The 22,393-nt window shown below is 53.6% G+C and overlaps 1 protein-coding gene across 22 annotated transcripts in view; it reads left to right on the forward strand.

Annotated features, from left to right (window-relative positions):
* The window catches only part of CELF4 (CUGBP, Elav-like family member 4), a 315,363-nt gene extending 293,881 nt beyond the window's left edge, over positions 1-21,482 (forward strand). For 6 of the 22 annotated variants that reach the window (XM_018039735.1, XM_018039737.1, XM_018039736.1 and 3 more), the window contains exons 10-13: positions 121-201; positions 5,078-5,221; positions 10,632-10,803; positions 19,436-21,482. In XM_018039735.1, coding sequence (XP_017895224.1) covers positions 121-201; positions 5,078-5,221; positions 10,632-10,759 — 353 coding nt within the window. In that variant the 3' untranslated portion in view covers positions 10,760-10,803; positions 19,436-21,482. Of the gene's footprint in view, positions 1-117; positions 202-5,077; positions 5,222-10,631; positions 10,804-17,396; positions 18,215-19,435 lie in introns of those variants that run through there. The other 16 variants (XM_018039731.1, XM_018039734.1, XM_018039733.1 and 13 more) reach the window with 7 other exon arrangements.

A 22,393-nucleotide genomic window follows, 5' to 3' on the forward strand; every position in this document is an offset into this window, starting at 1 on the left:
GGTCTGCTTTGACTGCTCACCACTGAAACTTCTCTCTTTCTTCCTGCCTCTCACTCTGTCTCTCTTCGTGTCACTGTCACCGTCTCTCGCTCTTGCGTCTTCCCTTGGGTCCTCCAGCAGCCGCTTACCCTGCTGCCTATGGTCAGATAAGCCAGGCCTTTCCTCAGCCACCTCCAATGATCCCCCAGCAACAGAGAGAAGGTGAGTCACCAGTGGGGCTCCTGCGCCCCTCCCCCTTCTCCCCCCAAAGAGGCTGCTCCCCCAGGCCTTTGGCGGTGGTGTTCTGTTGGCAAGGTGACCACATCTGCGTTGTGCCGAGGGTGAGGGGGGTTGCGGGACTGTGAGAGGCGGTGTGGAGGTGCATGTCACAGGCAACTCTGCAAACCCCAGTGGAGGGAAGTCAGGATGGGGGAGGCCTGGACGAGGCAGGGTAAAGGAGTCTGCCCTCCCACAATGGGCAGCTTTTGTCCAGTGGAGAGGAAAGGGAAACATAGGGATGCTCATGGCTGGGGTGGTGAGCAGGAGCGGGGAGACCAGTTCATCTAGGACAGAAGCTGTGCCCTCTTGGTGAGCAGGAGAGCCCACCTGGAGCTCCCAGGGCAGGATCCAAGGGCGGGTGAGGGGTTAGGGTGCTTTGGTGTAGGCCTAGCAAAATAAGGGGATCCCAGAAAGCTGCCTCTGAGGCCCTGCTGTGAACAGGGTGGCAAGCCAATGGACCTTAGATGCTGGAACCTCCTAGAGACCCTCAGCGTCCTCCCATTCCAGAGTCTGGAGCCCAGTGGGGACTGGATAACAAGTCCAAGCTCGGGATGCTCACAGAGCCCCGTGTGATGAGATCTTATCTCCCACCCTATGAAAATGGTCACTCTGCCCGTGAAGCCACCACACCCGCCCCAGTAGCCCGCGTGGCCAGAAAGGACCAGTGGTTTCCAGATCGCTGGCTTGCAGCAGATGGTCCCAGAGATATGGGACGTGAGCTAGTCCTGGAAAGGACCTCAGGTCTGTTAGTCCAAAGCTTGTGGTCCCGAACAAGCCCCAGAGCCTGGATGGCTGAGCGCCTGGTCTTGGAAGCAAATCCTTCTAGGTTTGAGTCCTAGCTTGGCCTCTCTTCTCTCAGCTTTGGCGTCCTCACCTGTAGAATGAGGACAGTGGTAATCATTCCCTAGAGAGGTGTGAGGATCACCTAGCTCAAGACTGTCTCCAGACTCCAGCAGTCACCTGCTGATTTCTCACTGTGCATGCCGCCCTTCCCTCACCAGTTGGTCACCCCCTCCAAAGTCGTATGTGAGGTGTTATCTCAGTTCAAGTGCATGGGGCAGCTCCCAAGACCTGTGTCACCATCTTCCCACGGCCCGTGAAGATGCAGGAACCCAGCGGGGTGCACAGCGAGGCCCCGTGCTCACTCCTGCAGCCATGCGCTGCTGCAGCTCCAAGTCACACCTGGGCCCATCGGTGAAGTGGGAGTGGGGGATCGGGCATCAGCCTGCCTCTGCCAGCGGGTCCCCTCCCTGGGCTGTGGCCCTGCAGCCTGCCCTGCCCTGCTCCCTCCAGTCCATGCCTTCCAGCACCACATCAGTCGGGTCAGAGCCACAAGTGATGGGGTGCAACTTTTCCCATCCCGGGCCCAGAACTGTGCCCAAGGGCCCTTCCTGCTTTTGTCACCACTGTGACTTCAGGCTGACCCACCCTCACCTGTAGTCAGTGCCCCGCATCGCTCTGGCCTGTGGCTCAGAGGTCTCTACGCACACACACACACACACACACACACACACACACACACACAGCTGCAGATCAGTGCTGCTTGCCCCAACACACATGACAGCCCCTGCCACTGGCCTAAACCCATTCCCTTCATCTGCTCCCTGTCCTGCCTGCTACCTCACACTTTGTACCAGCCCGTGCATCTAGCTCTGATTCCGCATACCTTCTGTCCACCTCAGAGCAGCCTCAGGCCCTCCCATCCCCATGCCCTGTTCCCTAGAGCACACCCTGTGTGGCCAGTCCCCACTCCAGCCTCCCCTCGGGCAGGGGGCCCCCCACTGTTGTCCCCATCCTCCCTGACTTTGGTACCCTGGGGGAGCAGGGCAGGGGGAGGGGTGAGAGGCGAACCCAGATCTTTAGAGAAGTGCACTGCATACAGGGGCGAGCTCACAGTGCTGGGAGTGGGGTCTTTGGGGAATTCTCTGGGGTCCTGAAGGATGGAGATTTGGAGATGGGGAGACGGGCATCCAAGGCAGGGAGAACAGCAGGAGCGAAGGCAAGGCATGGGTGTTGCCAAGTATGAGGTGAGCCTGGAAATGGAGTGGGATGGAGCCAGAGCAAAGCCATGTCCGGTGTTGCATGAGGTATGAACTGGAATGCTGTGTTCCTCCAGGGATGCCAGTGGTTAGCCTCTTTCCACGTGGTCACCACCACCTGTGTAAATGCCATTGAAATACCAGGACACGCTGGCTGCTGGGCAGGAACCACCTTCCAGCTCTCTTGTCTTTGAGTTGACCCTGAAAACAGATGCCTGAAGCCCCTGAGGCTGTCTGCCCACAGACCGCCTGGGTTGTTGTGCCAAGGGATGTGGTGGGCTCCAGGGCCATCGCTTTCTGTCTCTGGAGCTCCATTTCTCTTTTCTCCGAAGGCTAGGTTGGACCAGATTGATATCCAAAGCCCTGCCGTTGTGCTATCTGGATGCTCGATAATCTGGGAATTAGGGAATGCACTGAGGGCTCCAGGGTAGCCTGAGAATGACAATGTGTAGGCCCACTGTTGGGGATGAGGGGGCAGGGAGCTAGCCTGGGACTGGGAGAGCCGGCCCTATGGGGCTCAGCCACACACCACGCTGAGGGGACTGAGTGCAGAGGCTCTGCCCTTGAGACTCCTTGTCTCTTTAAAGGAGAACAGAAATGACATCCATACCAAGCAGCTTGCAGGACTTGAGCTTGTAGGGAGGCCCCCAAATTCAAGGTGGGTGTCAGCATGCAGGGAGAGCCGAGTAGGAGTATGGGAAAGGCAAATGCTCCTGCCCTCTAGAAAGCGCCCCCTTCTGGCTGGAGAGAAATCTTCCCAGACCTGCTGGAGAAAGAGCCTCAGTACTGCCGGAATATGGGCTGTGGGAGCCCCAGGGCTGTCGGCACTCACGTCTAGCTGGGGAGCGTCAAGGGACACATCCACAGAGTATGAACCAGTGAAAACATGCCATGGTTGGAGGGGACGGGAAGTGGGTGTGGAGGGGAGGAAGGGCCACCAGGGCTTGGAGAATTCTGCACCGGGCCCCCTGGCAGTGGGTGAGGGAGCTTGCTTGCGGCCGTTCTGAAAGCGCCGTTCAGGGAGGGGAGGCCAGAGAGTGGGGATGGGCAGATGGTTTGGGGCAGGGACCAGGGCCGAGGAGGTCATTGGTTCAGAGGGAGGCTTTGGTGGTCAGAGGACTCTTAGCTATCAGCTGTGACCCTCAAGGGCACAGAAATAGATGGAAGATGTAAAAATAGAAGTCAGAAGTATGTCAGAAGTAGTTAAGCTTCCCAGGTGGCTCAGTGGTAAAGAATCAACCTGCAATTCAGCAGACATGGGTTCCATCCCTGGGTCAGGAAGATACCCTGGAGTAAGAAATGGCAACCCACTCCAGTATTCTTGCCTGGAGAATCCCATGGACAGAGAAGCCTGGTGGGCTACAGTCTATGGAGTCACAAAGAGTCAGACATGACTTAGCAACTGAACACACACACACAGTTTAAAAGGTCAAGTTTTCTGTGGCACACTCTATTTTAGATGCAAGAAAAAGAGGAAGTAGCTTGGAGAGAGTTCTCATTCAAAGAGCTAAAACTCAACCTTTTGGTCATTTAAAAAGAAACATGTAAACTGAGCTGTAACCGAGCTGTAACACTCCTCCGTCTGTCGCTTCAAATTTTTGCTGTGGTGAGACAGAAATGAGGAAATTACATACTCCCCCGTCAAATTCGTATTAATTTTGAAAGAAACTGCCAATATGTTTTAATTTTTATAAAAAATAAATTTATTTTAAAAGAAACATGTAAATCTTTAGCTATATGGATGTTTCAATGAGGATTCAGGATTTCTGGGGCACTGAGATTTATGATAAGGAAGTGGAGAGAGGAGGACACAGACCATGGAGACAGACAGCCTGGGTCTGGGTTCATATCCTGGCTCCATCACTACTAGCTATGCGACTTGGTAGGTGACTTAACCTCTCTGGCCTCAGCTTTCTTAACCGTAAAGTGGGGATGACAGTAGCCTCAAGGCAGCTGTAAGGATTAAGTGAATTAACATATACATAAAGTGTGCAGAGCATCCTGGCATGCAGTTAGCACTACAGAAGTGGCAGGGCTCTTGTTGTTGAAATGGGGAGAGTTTTATATGATGAAGCTGGCTGTACCCTGGCTTATGGGAATCCCATCATGAAGCCTTTGTATGAAGCCCTTTCTGCTCACCTGGCTTGCTGGAGCAGGTGGGATAAATCTTGGTTTCCACCTTCAAGATTAGGATGGACTTTAAAGTTCAGGGCAGCGGAGGGTAAGGCCTTTGGGGATCAAATGGGAAAGAGTGGCTGCAGGCCAGGACAGAGGATGGGGATTCCAGGCCCCAGAGTCCTGCCTTGGGCCAGGGGAAAATGGGGAGTGAGGCTTGCAGAGACAGGGCTGCCCCAGCACTTCCCTCCATCCTCCCCTGGCTGGGGGTGGCGGGGGGGGAGGGCTGGGCAGGTCTCCCTACCCAGTGCCTCTCCTCAGTATCTCTCCTCCAAGACTAATCAGGCGTGTTCACCCCGTTCACTGGTTGCCTCCACCCCTTGAGCCCTGGAGTTGCCAGGCGCCCTGTGATGCGAAAAAGACCGCTGAGGCACAGAGAGTTTCAGAGACTTGCTCGAGGGCAGAGTGGAGACCAGAGCTCAGACCCGGGGCTCAGCAGCTCCCCACTCTTTCACGACCACTTTTGGACCTTGGATGAGAACCCTCTCCTAACCTCGCCCCTAACCCTCCCTGCTGCCGCTGCCTAACTCGCTCACCTCTCCTCTGTCTCTCTCTTCCCCCACCCCGCCATCCCTCCTCCCCTGACCCCCCCCCCCCCACCGCAGGGCCCGAGGGCTGTAACCTGTTCATCTACCATCTGCCCCAGGAGTTTGGGGACGCTGAGCTGATGCAGATGTTCCTCCCTTTCGGTAATGTCATCTCCTCGAAAGTGTTTGTGGATCGGGCGACTAACCAAAGTAAATGCTTTGGTGGGTAAAGATAACAAACCAACTTCACCTAGGACAGGGTGGTGCTCGCACCAATTTACCGGTGTCCAACTGCTTTTAACCTGCTCCTTCACATCGCCGCCGCCCCCCACTCCCAAGTGCTCCTGTGCCCAGCCTCCAGCCTCCATCTCTCACCCTCTTCTCTCTTCTGTTCTTTGGTTTCTTGGCTTTCCCTGCCCACTCCCATCCAGTCTCCTGGCCACCACCCCTAGTCCACGAGAGAGCCTCCCCTCCCAGCCCCAAAGCTCAATTCCCACCAATAGAGAAGGGAAGGGACCCATCTTGGGCAGGAGGAGGAGGGGCATGGAGTAGAGCCTCACAACAGCCATTCTCCCAGCACCCCTCTCCTCTCAAGGCTACAGTGGCCCTGGGGGTCAAAGCTGAGCATGATCCTTGGAGTGAGGGGTTCACCCAACTGAAGTCCCTACCCCACTGGCCCCTTGGCCTCTGTCCATCTTTCTGTCCTGCTCCTGCCTCCTTCTCTGTCTACCCTGCTCTTTGCTCCCCTCTTGCCATCCAATGCACCTTTCTCCCCGAACCCCCACCCCTCAGGCCACCCGAGCGAAACTGTCAAGGAATCAGGAAGAGGAAACTGGTCCCTGCCCTCAGGAAGCCTCAGGTCTGAGCTTAGATGAAAATCATATCTATTCAATGGCAGTGAGATCTGCCAGGCACCAACTAATGAAGGAATGAGAAAGGCAGGTGGATGCAAGCAGACAGAAGGGGAGGGAATTCCAAGCATGGGGAAATAGAATGGATGAGTGTATGGGGGCTGGGATGAGGAGACTAGTGAATGAGGAAGCCGGAGGCTTTGGGGAGAAAGGAAGGTTCAGGGGAGACCAGCTATGAGGGCAAGTCTGTGCTGGGGAGGGGTTCAATCATTCAGGTAAAGATGCTTCATATGGTACCGTAGGCAGTGGAAGATGGGGGAGTAATGGGATGAAGATACCTTTAGGAAATTCTTCTGGACAGAGTGTTAGATGGGAGACGAAGGACTTGGGAGGATCTGGGAGTATGGACGTCAGATAAAGCACAAGATTCCCAGTTAAATTGGCATTTCGGATAAATAACAGATACATTTTTAGTATACGTATGTCCCAAATGGGTCTTCCCTGGTGACTCAGAAGGTGAAGAATCTGCCTGCAAGGTGGCAGACCCAGGTTCAACCCCTGGGTTGGGAAGAGCCCCTGGAGAGGGAAATGGTAACTCACTCTTATATTCTTGCCTGGAGAATTCCATGGACAGAAGAACCTAGTGGGCTACCGTCCATGGGGTCGCAGAGTCGGACACGACTGAGTGACTAACACACACAAGTCCCAAATATGTACAGTGTGTCCCATGCAATATTGGAGACATACTAAAAAAGTATTTATTGCTTATCTGAAATTCCAGTTCAGCTGGGCTTCCTGAGTTTCAGTTTGCTTCTTCAGACCTCCTGGAAACCCACGTCACCCCCACACCTCTCCTTTCCACTCCTCCTCGGCCCTTTTCCCACCTCTTCTGCCTCCATGAGAGCTGCTTTCTCAGGTCTGATCTACTCCTGAGTCCCCCAGAATTGAGTCTGGTCCCCAGACTGGACACATGGAACCAGAGCTGAGTCAGCCCAGCACCTCCAGGTTGACCCCCGGATTCAGGGGCTGTGAGGCCGGAACCTGGGTCCCCTCTTGGGGATGGGGGAGGGGGAAAGGTACAAAAGTGCAGAAGTGCTGGAAAGCACGTGTTAAGGAGGTTCCAGTTTGGAGACCAGCTCTCCAGGTCCATGAAGGGCTTCAGGGTGGAAATGATGTTCCCCAAGGCAGTCAAGATCTTTGCAGTGTTCCTTCCCCTCTGGCAGCTGCCACTTAAAATCTGTGGTACTTCAGAGGCATTGAGTTGCCCAGCAGCTCATTTCTCTGGGGGATGGGAGAACAAGGCCAAAGGAAAAGATCGGGGTGCACCCCTCAACTGTTTGGTGTTTCTTCTGATGAATTACAGTTACGTGTGTAAAAACAGCAGATTGGAGATCAGCTGCGTTTGGTCTCTAAGTAAGCCTCAGATGTCCCATAAGTCAGAAGAAAACTGCAAAGAGCCCAGACAGTGCTGGGTATCCAGGCTGGAGCAGGCCCAGCCTTTCCCTCTAGCATCTATGCTGTGCCGCTGCCTCCAGTCAACCCCAGATTATCCTTGCCATTAGCTCATTCAAGTTCTCCAGCAAAGACTTTTGCCCTACTTTTTCTGGAAGTCCTCCCCCGTATACCTCTGCTCTGGTTCTTTCTCTGTTCCTGAACAAACATCTAGCACTGAACATCCACCAGCCTTGAGAAAGGCCAGGATCCCGCCCAGCTGGCCGGCCCAGTGGCTCCTCCTTCAGTCTCGGGTTCCCTCCCTGGCTTTGGCAGCCCAACCTGTGCATCTCCCCAGCACGCACTCATGGGCAAGCTTACTCTCTGGATCTCAGTGTCTGCGTTGGTGGAATGGGGATGTTGGCGGTCAGCTCTCAGTGATGCTGTGAAGGTTACATAAGACATTCCATGTGAGGGACCTGGTCAGAGTGGACCTTCAGGAGGTGCTAGGGCCCCTTTTATTCCCCCCAAAGGGCTGTGTTGCTCCACATGTAGTCCTCTGTGGAAATGAACTGCTCAGAGTCTTCCCTTGCTCTTTATACCCACAAACAGAATCTTTTGGAGGCCTTCGTAAGCAGCGCAAATGGTTTTTACGTTGGAGGAGGGGCTGGAGGGCCGCCAGGAGGGCATCCTGCCTGCACAGCCTTCACGGTCTGGGAGGCAGGCGCCTTCTCAGGAGCCAAAGGAATGGGGCAGGGAGCTCTGGGAGAAGGGATACAGCCCTGGAAACCAGGTACATGGGAGATGGTGCCCAGAGCCTTGCTGAGGGGGCCAGCGGGAAGATGCTCCCTGCCCTGACTGCTAGCCAGTTAAGAAAGTTCAGGAAGAAAAGTTCCTTGAGCCTGGAACCCTTCTCAACCCCCAGGCTTCCAGTACTCAACCTGAGGCGGGGCTTCTTGCCTCCTCCCGGAACTTCTCTCCCTCCTTTTACACCTTTGCCCTACACAGCATCTCCAGCCCTTTTTATCTTTGTCCCGTCTCTTTCCCACTTTGCTCATACTTGGTTTTTTTTTTTTTTTGGTGGTGGTGGGGCAGCTGTCACCAATAGTTAGGCTATCTTGTCCTGGTAGGGAGGGAGGCTTTTAGCTTGCCTAAAAAGAGAGCGATGTAACAGATGCACCATTCACACATTTGAAAACTGCTCTGCTGACAGCTTGACTGTAGTTTTGTGGGGAAGGGATGGGCCAGGAGGGCATGAGAGGGGGAGGTGGAAAAATGACTCACATTGATTTCCAACTATGGATAATCCAAAATCCTTCCTGTGTATTTAGGTTTATGCTAAGTCGCTTCAGTCGTGTCCGACTCTGTGCAACCCCATAGACGGCAGCCCACCAGGCTCCCCCGTCCCTGGGATTCTCCAGGCAAGAACACTGGAGTGGGTTGCCATTTCCTTCTCCAGTGCATGAAAGTGAAAAGTGAAAGTGAAGTCGCTCAGTCGTGTCCGACTCTTCGCGACCCCATGGACTGCAGCCCACCAGGCTCCTCTGTCCATGGGATTTTCCAGGCAAGAGTACTGACTGGAGTGGGGTGCCATTGCCTTCTCCGATTTAGGTGTACCGATGTATACAGATGTTGGATATGTTGCCTTGGGCCCAGCTGTGACCAGTCTCATCTGAGTTCACATGCTAGCCCTCTTTGAGTACACTCACATGTACCTGCACACATCCCTCCCCCGTCTTTGATGATGCATGGTTGCAAGAGAAAATGTGCAGAAATGCAGGAGGGAGAAAGAGAAAAGAGGCCAGAAGAGGTAGTGTCCGGGTGGAGGTAAAGGGGAGAAAGGGTCACCACATGGGGAGAGTGAGGGAGGGGGTCTCAGGCAGGACCATGGGACCACAGATAGTTAACCAAGAAACAGCTTTCTACCTCCCTGGGGTCTGTACATCTATCCCTTATATATCTAACGGCCATTTGGGGACAAACGCCCCAAATGAGGCACATTTGCAGCATGGCCAGGAAACTTTGCCAAGCGTAGTTTCATATTTGCAGGATCTAAGTCCATTTTACCAGAGAAACGGCCTCCAAAGTCAAATAAATCCCAGGAAATACAAGGTTTGAAAAAAAAAGCCATAAAGAAGAGAGAAGCTGGGGTGGGAGGGGGATGTTTTTGTTTGTTAATGTGCCAGGAACTGTTCCAGAGTGACCTGGCTGCAAACCCACTTGACCACAGAAGGTCCTTTCTCAAGGAGCACCGTTTGAGCCATTTTGGGAAATGCTGATGTAGTGTAGTCTATAAATAGGAGATGCATTCTAAGTTCCAAAAGGGGTCAACTTTGGGAACCTAATCCAGTCCCACCTGGGAACTGCTTGCTTCAGGTGACTGGGAGCCACGGATGGTTCTATATCCTTGTCCTGGGATGTGGGGAGGACTGAACGCGTGACAAGCACTTCTGCAGCCTGTAGTACACGGAGAAGGCTCTCAGCGAACTTTCGCTAATAGTGTCAATTTGTACTATTACTGTTACACCACTATCAGTGCTATGAGAGGTTCACAGGGGACGCGTCAGCGGGCGTGCTCAGTCCAGGGCAAGAGCCGCTGCTCCCAGGAGGGAGTCGTGCTAACATAAAAGGGTGGCGCGGACGGCCTCTGGGAGCGAGGTGGCGTTTCACGCGAGCCAGTGTGGACTGACCCGGGTGGCCACCCGGAGCCTGGCTGGGGGCGGAGCGGGGCTCGGCCTGGACGGAGCGGGCGGACGGGCGGCGGGGACCCCGCCTCGGCCCCGGCCCGCGGCCGGCGGCGCTCGCCAGGGGGCGGCCGGGATCGGCGGCGGCGACGTTCGCTCCGGGGCGCCTCCCCTCCCTCCCCTCGCACTCCTCTCTCTCCCCAGGCCGGCCCCCCGTGCCCTCCCGCTGCCAGGCCCCCTCCTGTCAGGGAGGACAGTGTCCAATAAACTCCTCCGCCCGCAGGTGTGTCCGCCCTCTCCCACCGCAGGCGGGGGCTGAGGTGCCGGGGCCGGCCGGGGTGGGGGAGAGGGCGCCCGGGACAGCGGCGCCGCCGAGAGCCGAGGCGGAGCGGGGACGGCCCGCGCGGGCCGGTAGCCGGGAGCCTCCTCAGCGCGGCCTCCTCAGGAGGGCTGTGGGGGAGGGGTGCGAGCCCGACCGGGGGGCGTGGCCACGAGGGGCGGAGCCTCGAGCCCCGCCCCGCCCGGAGGCTCGGCGGGAGTGGGCGGGGACTCCGCCCCGCCCCGCCCCGCCCCCGGCTCCCGCCCTTCACCCCCTCCCCTCCCCGCCCCCTCCCGGCCGGGGCGGCCCCGTGGAAACCCAGGCCCTCGTCCCTCGTGTCTCGCTAGGCTTCGTGAGCTTCGACAACCCGGCCAGCGCGCAGACCGCCATCCAGGCCATGAACGGCTTCCAGATCGGCATGAAGAGGCTCAAGGTGCAGCTGAAGCGGCCCAAAGACGCCAATCGCCCGTACTGAGCGCCGGCGGGAGCGTCCCCCGGGGGAGACCAGGACTCGCACAGGTAACCGGGATCGGCCGGGGCGCGGGGACGGGGGAGGTTGGGGAGGTTGATACCGGACGGACCCGCCGCCTCCTCTGGCCTTTGTTGCCTGGACCCTCGTTGTGCCTTGGACCCGCTGCGCCCGGCTCGACCTGCTCCCAGGGGGTAGGCGCAGAGCTGTGGTCATCCCCGGCAGAAATGGGTATGGCCATCCCCCTGCTGCAGAGCCAAGAGGGGGCAGGAGGGAGGGAACTGCTTTGAGAAGGTCTACACTGGCAATCTTGTTTGCCAGAAATCCTGGGGTGAGCCGATGACAAGCTCAGGGCTCGGAGAGTTTGGGTGGCATAGGCTTTGTGGTGGGGAGCTATAGACATGTGCTGGGGCCTTCTGTCAGACTCCCTGGCTCTCCACTCTCCAGCTCTGGGGGCCTGTCAACACTTGACTGCCTCACCCCTCCAGTTAACCACAGCTCAGTCTGGAGAGGAGGGAACAGGACTTTTCAAAGAGAACTTTACCAAAAAAAAAACCAAAAAACTAAAAACAAGAGGGGACAGAGGCTGAGGAGGGTGACTGTATGTACGGGACTGGGGCCCCTTACCCTGCCCACTTCCCAGAGCCCGTGATGGGTGGACAGGTGTCACTTTTCCCAGCTCTCTGAGTCCTGCCTTAAAGCTGGAGGCACCATCGGCCCACTCCTCCTCCAGGCCACATACTGCCCTGGATGAAGCAGCTTCCTGGGGTGGAGTTGGGGCGGGGGAGAGGTGGGAGATGTGCCTGGTCATCAAGAGTTCACCCCCAGCCTGGCTTCCCCCACTGCGGTGCCCTCCTGCCATCCCAGCTTGTTCCCGGGCCAGGGCCAGGCTGCCAGCCCTCTGCCGCTTCCACAGTTCTGTGGGTCAGCTACTGTTAGGAGCTCAGCATGAGTGATACTGATCAGAATGCTTGTCCTTAGCAAGGCAGACAGACATCAAACAAGGACATACAATCAAAGAGTAAATTGTATAGGGTGTTGAAATTGTTGGTTACAGTTAAATCAGGTAGTCAGGGTAGGCCTTGCTGAGAAAGTGACATTTGAGCAGAGATCTGAAGAAGGGAAGACAGGGAGCCATGCCAGGGTCTAGAGGAGTATGGTGTACAGGCTCCAAGGTGAGAGCAAGGTGGTGTGTGCAAGGACCAGCAGCAGGCAGAGATGATGGAGAGCTGTGGCAGGTTGGGGGCCAGGGGGAGTAGAAAAGGAGATCCCAGAGGTGAGGAGGGCCACCTCGTGTAGGAACCCAGTCCGCTGCGTGGACTTCGGCCTCTCCGCTGAAATGGAGGGCTAAGGGAGCCACTGGAGAGCTCTGAGGGGCACAGGGCTGTGGGTGACTTGCATTTCAGTAGGACCGCTGGCTGCTGTATTGATAGACTGTGGGGCCACAAGCAGAGGTCAAGTGCCTGGACCGCTCAGTCCAGGGGCATAGCAGTCACTCAAGGTGCTGTGAAGGAGCTGGTTGCTGTTCGGAAGGAATTCAAGGGGGTGTGAGAGAAAGAGGGTTAGGATGGCGCTTGGATTTCTGGCCGGAGTGACTGCAAGAGCAGAGTAGTTGTGACCTGAGATGGGGAGGGCTCTCGAGAAAGGTGAGCCAGGTGACAGTTACACCTCCCAATGAAGGGTCAGAGTCTGGAGTCTGGGAGGGAGGGCTCCAGTTTCCCAGTCTCCTCCCAGATCCCCGCACTGCCAGTAGGGCCCCTTTTGTCCACTTGGGAGCAGCCATACTCACCTTCTCTCCAAGAGATTTTCTTGAGCCTCTATTCACAGCAAGGCTGTAAAAGCGAAGTCTGCCTCCCTTGCTTCCTGACTTCTCGCCCCTGCCCATCTCTGGTCTGCATGAAATGCTCATGAGCACACATAGACACACACACACACACACACATATACACACAAATGGGCATGCTTGCACTCACGCACACACATCCATTCAGAGTGTGGGCAGTTTCTGTGCTCAGTTCCGAGATAGAGAGATACATGGTTACCATCCTGCCCGCGTGGAGCTTCTGGCTCTGTGGCAGCCAGCAGATGGTGCAGAGGGCACGTTTCCAGAGGAGGGAGGGACAGTGCAGTGGAAGTGACATGGAGCACTTTTTCTTCAATAGGTTAACTCTGCCGTCAGGGCATGACCTGGGTCAAGGTGCTTCCCCTCTTGGGCTTGCATTTCCCCATGATGAAACCCAGGTACTGGAGCCATCACGGGCGTTCCCAGGTGGCATGCTGGGGACTCATGCCCTGCAATTCTGCGGCTCTCTCGACAGCAGCCTGTCTTAGCCTTGTAGACCTCGACGCAAGTAAGACCCAAGAAAGGAGAGGACATCGAAGTCAGAGCAAGGCGGATTTGTTGTTTGGGACAGAAGGAAAGAAGTAGGCCCGCAGGGTAGAACCAGTTAGCAGTCGTAATTGTGGCATGGACTTAAGAGAAGTAGTTTAAAAAGCAGAGTGGTTCTTCCACCAGGGAACACAAAAGCCAGAAAAGATGGGAACCGCAGGTTTTCACACTGTGCTTACCTACCATGCACGAGGCGTTGTTCTTGTAGGTGGCAACTCTGGAGACATAACTGTGTACTTGACGCTGCCTGTAAAGTAGGCAGTGTTGTCTTTCCCATTGTGCAGTTGGAGCACACACAGATTAAGTCACTTGAGTGGTTGAGTCATGAATTGGGGGGAGGGGCTGCTTAAGGAGAATAATAAACGCCCCTGTATTCTCGCCCCACTCTCTCCTACCCCAAAGTCTTCTGACTACCAGAGAGGACACGTCATGACATCTCCCTCCTCTGGGGTCAGCCATCTGACTACCCCTTCACTAGGCAGTCTCCTACAAACACTGTGATGTCACATAATCCTTATGCTTCCCTGGTGGCTCAGTGGTAAGGAATCTGCCTGCCAATGCGGGAGACGTGGGTTTGATCCCCGAGTCAGGAAGATCCCCTGGAGGAGGATATGGCAACCCTCTCCATAATTCTTGCTTGGGGACTCTCATGGACAGATGAGCCCTGGAGGATTATAGTCCATGGGTCGCAAAAGGGTGGACGCAACTCAGTGATCAAACAACACATAACTCCTACATTCAAGTTGACCTTTTGGCTGCAATCACAGGATTTTAACAAATGGTGCATTCAGGCTTTCTCAGCCCAAGGCTGTTAGAGGCTGTAACAGAAGGCAGGTGCCAGCTAAGGGCCAGACTTGGGGACTGCAGTGGGAAGAGGCTGCCAGCAAGGGAGGGAAGAAACAGCTATAAAAGCAGCTTAAAGTTGCATGATTTTACAGACCGACAAGGGATGTTTACAGATGATGAGTTCCAGTTACTCAGAAGGACAGAGCTCACCTGAGCAGGGGCTCAGGGGCCATAGCTAGGTGTGAAGAGGCCCAGGGAGGGGGATCTCAGAGCCAGTGGTGAAGACAGAAGGCTTAGAGGTGGCCAAATCAGAACTAGACTGAGGGGGGTCGGGGGAAACAGAGGGGCCCTGGGAGGGCAGTTCTCGGCAGGGAAGTGTGGTTGGGCTCTGGTTCCCTGAAACGAGGCCTGGGTAGGATGCAGTCTGTGCCTCCTGATAGGTGAGTTCCTGGCATCCTTGCAGCCCCTGCCCTTTATCTTGTGCAAAGATGGGAGTTTCTCCAAGAAATCTTTACTGGGAAACTAAGAGGAAGGAAACAGGCAGAAGCATGAATGTGATCAGGTCCAGGCAGACACCCAAGTCCCTTGTCCCACCTTGGAGCATGCTGGGCTTGAGCTGAGGGCAGGTGCCTGGCTGTGCAGTTCTGCAGGGGGAGAGCTGAGGGGGAGAACGTGCTGAGTGGCAAGTCTGACTCCCTGGGAGCCCTGTGTCTCTGGACACTGGGAGCCCCGTGTCTCTGGACCCTGGGCTTGGATCTGAGTGTGCTTTTGCACAGCGTCTGCTCCGAGCTTTTGCCTCGGGACAGACCTGCCTGGTGCTGGGCTGCGGTTTTGGGCCTGAGCCTTCTCCGGCTGGAGACCAGCTGTGTTTAGAACCTGGCATCTAAATTGGCTCAACTTGGCCATAACTTCCTCACCCAGGTCATGGGGGGGTGGTGCTTCCCAGGCCTGATTCCAGTACCCCACGCTGGTCAGTGACCCTGCTGCCACGTCTAGGGCTGGGTCTGGAAAGACTCTTCCAGAGGGCGGCCAGGCAGGGGTCAGGGTGGGCATAGGGGCCACTGTTCTCACGTGAAGGGAGTGGCCAGCTGGCAGAACCCGGGGGAGCCTCTTTAGGCTAAGTATGAGAGTGTGTTTGCATGCTGGGGCCAAGTGTGTGTGAGAAAGTTCCCTCGACACAGCTCTGGGGAGGGGCTGTGTGGAATCCCCAGCATCGGCCAGAGCCAGGCCCTGAAGGGAGGCTGGAGGAAAGCTGGCAGCCAGCAAAGGAGCCCAGCGGCGCGGGGAGGAGTGGCGTCCCAGAACTGGGTGGGAGGGTCCCTGGGAGTCCCTTAGTTACACTTGCATGGCTGACACCTAGTGCCCTCTGTGCCGCGTGGCTTGTGGGATCTTAGTTCCCCTGCCAGGGATTGAACCTGGGCCCTGGGCAGTGAAAGCGCAGAGTCCAAACCACGGGACAGCTAGGGAGGCCCCACGCCTGTGCCCTCAGCTCTGAGGCCTCTTCTCCCACCCCATGGGCCTGCCAGTTGGCTCTCGTGGGTGGTGGGTCTGTGGGTTTTCCTTGCGGAGGGGCTGGGGCTACAGGCGGGCCTTGGTGGGCCCTGGTGTCGGGGAGGGAATCTGCTGCAGGAAGAGCCGGATGGCAGGCAGGGCCGGGCTCTGTGCAGGCAGAGACGCCTGGGCTCCTCAGAGAAGGCAGACCGGGGGCCAGATTTAGGCTTAGAATCATCACCTCTCAGCTATCTTATCTGCAGCAACATGTCACAGTCTCAGGCTTCCCTTCCACACGGCCTGAGGGAAAACCCAAAGCTGAGAGCAGGAGCCGCTGCAGGTAGAAGCCAGGGACATTGGAGCCCAGCCTGGTGCATTGGCTTGGCACAGGCAGGGGTGCTGCAGGGGACCAGGGGCTGGGGAGCGAGCTCAGGGGTAACCAGGAGGAGGGGGTGGGACTAGGGGCCCCCAGGGCCCTGGGTAGGGGCAGAGGACCCCAAATGGTGAATGAAGTGTGTTCAGGACAACTCACACTGGAATAACTGGATGGTGCTTCCGAGAGGGAGATCTCAGCCTGCACCAGTTAGGGCTCCATCAGTAAAGAAGACAGTGAGACGGGTCAGTCTAGAAAGCTGTACATGGCGCGGGTGTAGGGTGTGAAGGAGCCGAGAACCGGGAGGCGGGGGTAGGGGGAAGCAGAGGACCAGGGTGACAGCCGCAGGGACCAGCAGGGAGCCAGGCCCGTAGCTGCCCCTCTCCAGTGGACTGTCCTTTTCCCTTTGACCTACCCTCCAGGGCGCCCTAGCCTCCCCCGTGACCCTTTCTGAGTCAGAGCTTTGAAACCTCCCAAAGGCTTCACGTGCCAGGACTCCGCCTCACTTTGGGCCCCCTTGGGAGCAAAGCAGAGTGAATAAGGCAGCCGTGAAACAGGAAATCAGCCGTGCCAGGGCGTGTTTGTAGAGTTCCGAGAACACTGCCATGATGGACTCTAACTCTCACAACTGAGAGTGCTCGTTTCCTGAAGGTTCTGAGGTGCGAGGGCCGAGGCCGGGCGGCAGGGGGCAGGCCCGAGGCCTCCCGCAGCCTCCCGGTGCTCTTAGCAGGGACGCCCTTCCCTGGGGACGGTGGCCACCGCGGGCCCTGGACAGGGTGGGAGGCCGGGTTGTCGTGGGTGTGGACCGTCCCGGGCAGCCGAGTGTTTCCTGGATGGACCCCCGGACACAGCAGTCGCCTTAGGCAGCCTCTGACCCACCCGGCGATTGGGAGCCAGCCAGTCAGGCTCCCCTTGCTGACCACAGGCTGTAGCCAGGAAGGCTGGGGAGGCGAGGCACGCTCGGCCCCTGGGGGAGAGAGAAAGAACCAAGGAGGGGGTCAAAGCAGAGAGCATGTCCCCCTGACCTGCTCGCCGGCCAAGGTGGTCTGAGGGGCTGTTTTCTTTTTTTCTGGCCCCCTCGCCACACTGCCCACGCCCTCCCTCCTGTGACCCGGAGCATGACGGATGCCCGTAGCGGCCCTGCGTGAGGCTCTGCTGTTCACAGTGTATCACCTGTCTGCATCAGCAACCGTGTGTGCGTGTGCGTGCGTGCGTGTGCGTGTGTGTGTTGACGTGCCCATGTCGTTCGTCTGCCGCTTCCTCCATCCTTTTGGGTTTTTTTCCGTTCTCTTATGATTTGACTGCTGTTCTCTCATCCGAGCTTTTAGATTGATGCTGTGGTCTGGTGCTGTATAAATATTTTTCCTTTTAATTTTGTTTTAACTTCTTCCTTGCCCGTCTTCACCCTCAACCCGACTCTCCCTGCCCCCCCTTCCGCCCCGCCCCCCACAATCCCCGACCCCTCCCCCTTCCTCCTCCCCCTCCCCCCCTTACCCACACTCTTGTCCTCTCTCTCTTTCTCTCTCTCTCTCTCTACATATATAAATATATATATAAATCTTTTCTTCTTTTGTCATTCAATCAAATTCCAACAACCCAACCAGGGCCAGTCAAATCCACCACAGTCTCGCGCTGAGCTAGGAATAAAGTTCACGTAATCACATGAGAGTGGAGAAAACAGTCCCCCATCCGTAAGTTCAAATCAACTCAAAGTTCACAGTGTGACATGATGGCGTCATGTAACAAGGCTAAGAATCGGTTGCATGACAATTGCCGTCAAGTTTCGTGGAGGTGCTGTGATTGGAGCGTTTCTCTTGGGTGTTGTATCCGTTGATGGTTGGCCAGTCATGATCACACGTGCATTTTCCTGACTTTCGTGCTGCCACAACCTTTTTTGCTGTGCTCATTTTCGTTTCGTTCTTGGTGCTTGCAGTGGTTTTACTTTCTGTTGTTTGGTTTTTCTTGTTCAGCGTTTTTTATGCTTCTCTAGATGTCACATAGAGAAAAAAAAAAAAAGAACAAAAAAAATAGTAAAAATAAAGATGAATTCCCGAATTATCGGACATGGGATCATTTAACTGTGCAAACCATTATTTTTTTTTTTCTTAAAAATAAGGAAAACACCTTAAAAGTATCTATGCGTGGTTGATTTACTTGCACTTGAAAATATTGTGATTTTATTTTTTTCTAGAAATTTGGGGGCCTTTTTCAATTGACACTTTCCTAGGTCTGGTCTTTTTCAAGTTAGGCTATTTTAAATCTCACTTCAAAAGGAAAAACAAAAACAAAATCTCTACAGTAACAGAATGATAAAAAAAAAAAAATTCTAAACCAAAAAACTAGAGCTCAAAGCCCGAGGCCTCTGAGAGAGAGCCCGGTCACAATTGTAAGGTTTGTATTCTAGCTACTTCTGCTAAATTAAATGTGGGGAGGGGAGGTGGGGGACCTGGGGCTTGGGGAGGGCTTTTTGGTTGGTTTTAAAAAACAGTACTGACAAAAGCAAAATGCACTTTTTTGTTTACAACTGAAAAAGGGTCCTTGACAAGTGTTTTTTAATTTTATTATTATTTTATTTGGTGTTGTAATTGTTTAGATTGCTGTGTACGGTTTGCTGTTTGTTGAATCAACAGTGTGAAAAACCTGCCAGCATGGATTGATATACGCATGACGTTGTCCCCTCAACTGGGGGCTTTGCAGTTCTAACTCTCTTGATGTAACCAGTCACCCCCATGTATAAGTGGAAGCTGCTTGCTAGAATGGAGACGAGTCTCATTTGTTAATTCACAATGGTTAAGCATTCTCCTTCTGATTCTAGTCAGATCATGATTTTTTTTTCTTTGAAATGCAAAACAAAACACCAAAAAGCCACCATTCAAAACAAAATCGAGAACTGTCTGAGTTAATTTAACTGATGATTAAATCCGTTCTAACTTCTTTTAGGTTCTCCCATCCACTTCCTCAAAGTGCTGAATTTCCTCTAAATTCCCTGGCATGTATGAGAAAAACATTACGTGTGTGTGTGTGTATCTATGCATATACATACACACATATCCATGTATATCCACATATGTGCAGGTGAATATATTCTACACATATATCCAGATATACATATATATACATAGCCTCGCAAATAGTTACTGACCTTGGAAAAGAGGCGGTTCGCTTGGAAACTGGGCCAGGGTTCTACAAAATTCACGTCACGGACTGTGGGGAGGAGCGGGCTGGGCTGCTAGATTTCTGCCATCTTGTTTGCTAGGCTTCTGTATACATATTGTATCTGGGCTAGATCCCTCAGAGGTCAGTTTAATGATGAAGTCATACCCCACAGTCACAAATTCTTCCCGTAGATCTAGCCATCCCCCAATCCAGAACTCTAAAGGAACCCAAATCAAAAACCGTCTCCTCTGCTACAGCCATCACCTATAGCCTTCCCAGTGGTTTCTTACTCTGAATACAAGAGTCAATTTCTTTTTTTACGTATCATGATCATGACTAATTCTCATACTGGTCTCTTCCCTCCCTCCCGCCATCCCCCCCCCCAGAGCTCCCACCCTAACCCCCCTGAGGCAGGTTCCTTTTGGTGTTTGGATGTATTTTGCATTTCCTCTCTTGGCTTAATCAGCCCCGATTTTCTTCATTTTAGGGCAGGATGCTGAACGGGCTACATTAAAAAACAAACCTCTCTCTATATATATTTATAAATGAGAACTGTTGGATGACACCTTTGACATATCAGCCAATATCAATCAAGCTGAAGACTCCAGACACTCTCTGTGACTGTCACATTTCTTCAAGGAAAGTATAGCGTCTATGGAGTTCAGAGGGCACGTGTTTGGGGGAAAAATATATATATGACAAAGGGAAGAAGAAGATGAAGAAAAATGAGAAGAAAAAAGCAAAACAAAAAAAGGCAACTTTCAAACAAAATAACTTGAGACAAGGTGGGGAGACTGCAGGGCTGGGAACTGGGAAGGGCCGCTGCTTCCCGATCCCTGGGGCTTTTCCAGCCCGTGGGCGCCTGAGGCAGGCTGGGGCAAGCGGTGTGGCTGGCGGGGCCTGGTCCCCAGGGGGCGGCTGGGAGGTCGCCACTGAGCATCTCTATCTGTCATTCCTTTAGCTATTTAGGGACCAAAGGACCAAACTTTTTATTGCAGATGTGTAGCTCTAGGTCAAATAGAGGGGGAATGGAGGAGAACCTCCTTTCTGCCTCATGGCTGTTCTTAAACAGCTTAGAGCGATTCTATGAAAAAATGTAATTGAAAACAAAACAAAACAAAAAAAAAACAAAAAAAAAAACAAAAAATTTAAAAAAGGAAAAATAATGCTTCAGTGCTTTTAAAACAGCAAGATAATAGTTCTTTGATACTTTGAGAGGCGCTTTGATCACCCTCATTCAAGTCTATGACTCTTTCCTATGGTTTTCTGTATTATATGTCTGGATGGAGCTTTTAAGATGAACAAATCGGTGGATATTTGGGGAAAGCAACAAAATGCGAAAACTCGTTAACTGTGAAGTGTGAGAAAACGAGGGGAACAAAGGGGGCTGACAAGGCAAGATAATTGTTGTGAAAAGTCTGTAAATGCTTCTAACTTCCCCCCCTCTTAAAATCATAATAGTTGTACAGAATTTTAAAAAGGAGAAGTTTAAAATACCTATATAATAGAAGAAAAATTAGAGGAAAGCAAAAAAGAAAAAAAAGAAAAAAAAAAAAACCTATAGAAGTTAGCGTTATTGCTAAAATCCCAGATGTTGTAGGACTGTACTTTTGTAGAGTTTAGACTGAGCATCAATCCCTTCTCCCCGCGAGTGCTGTTGGACGCCGTTGACCCCGAGGGCCAGGCCGGACCCGCCCAGAACCGTGGGCCTCGGGCTGCCCACCACCGGTGGAGGCCGCGCCGCTGGCAGGAAGGCCCGCCGCCGCCGCCCTCGCCTCGCTTCGCTCCGGGAGCTGCGCGCGCTCGCCCGCTCCGCGCAAACCCTGGACACCTCCGCTTCACTCGCCTTCCATGCTTGCTCCAGAGACTTTCCGGGCAAGGGAGACCTGGGAACTTTCATCTTAAAACAACTAAACAACACACACACACACAAAAACCTTAACAAGAGAGAGAAAAAAAAAAAAAAAACAATCTTTGAAGAATTTCTGAAACTGTTTACAAGGAATTTTGAAAAACAGGGATGTTTAAATGATGCCGGCTCTGTTTTTCTGTAAATAAATTTGCATATTTTGTAGGACTTTTAATTGTAATGATAGAGAAAAAAAACAAGGAAAACTATTTAATGAAAGCACGATATTTATCTTTGGTAAATGACTTTAGAGCAGTTAAAAAAGACATTGCTTAAAAAAACTCAGAATCAGAAAAAAACACTGAATTATTTAAGAACACATATATTTTAAAGTATAACATATTTATTATAATTTATTTGCACCGTTGGGAAGACTTGCTTTGACCTTCTGCCTTGACACCCTCTTCACTGACCTCTGGTTCATCTGGAGGCCTGGCGGGGTGGCCCTTGGACCTACCATGTTTTTTAATATTTTGCTTTAGAACATCTATCTGGTTCCTCTCAGGCCTTCTGCCTTTCCTTTCTTTCTATTTTGTTGGTTAATTATTATTTTTAAAAAAATTATTTTTCTTTCTCTTGGCTCCTTTTTAGGATGTCCAGATGTTGTAAAAAAAAAAAAAAAAAACAGCTGCAGTTCAGTACAACTGCTCTTTTCACACTCAACTCCCTAAAGCTCCTTGTAACCTTCTGTAACTATTGGATGACGCTTTCTCCAGCTTAGCCCTAAATAAAGCACAGTTTAAAAAAAAAGGCTCTTCCATGGTGGTCTGTGGTTCCTGGAGTCTGGTCAGCCGAGTCTCTGTGCCCTAGGGCTGGCCCACCGGAAGTAGCTTTGATCCCTCCTTGGAGCCAGTCTGCTGCCTGGACCTTCTGGAAAAGTCTCTCTTTACTGGTGTGCACCTCTGAAAGTCTCCACTGCATGCGCATTCCTGGGTTCCCTTGTAGGAGGGGCCACAGAGCCCACACCCAACAGGAAGGAGGAGAAGCCAGAACACCTTGAGTCTGGGTGGGGGGATGTGCTCTGAGGAGCTGAGGAAGGAGACAGTGGAGGCAGGACCTGCAGTAAAGGAGGGGGAAGACACAACCCCAAACAGCCCAGACTTGCCAGGCATGGTGCATTTTGTTCTTGGTCTTGCACCTTCCACTGACCTGACACTTCTCTGGGTGGAGAAGACTGAGGTTCTAGATGATCCACAGAGGCGGGGCTCTGTTGGGAGGAGCCTGGAGTGTTGCCTTCTCTGTATAGTGAGAGGGAGGCAGGGAGATGTCCACTCCCACAGGAGGCTTGCGAGGAAGGCATGGGATGCAGGGAGGTTCCCAAGACAGGAGACCGGGAAGTAGGGCCTGGGGGAGGGGAAGTAGGAGGGAGGGAGCAGGTCCTCCTGAGGTGAGAACCCAGGTGCACAACAGCCATGCTTCTTCGTCACACTCCCTCCTGGGACAGCCCTTTCTCGCTAGTCCATCTTGTCCCCAGGGCCCAGCCTCTAGCCTTTCAAACCTGTCTAGGAATGGGCAGGCCCCACCAAGGGTCTCCAT

The sequence above is a fragment of the Capra hircus genome, chromosome 24 (assembly GCF_001704415.2).
Source record: "Capra hircus breed San Clemente chromosome 24, ASM170441v1, whole genome shotgun sequence".
Taxonomy (NCBI): Eukaryota; Metazoa; Chordata; class Mammalia; order Artiodactyla; family Bovidae; genus Capra; species Capra hircus.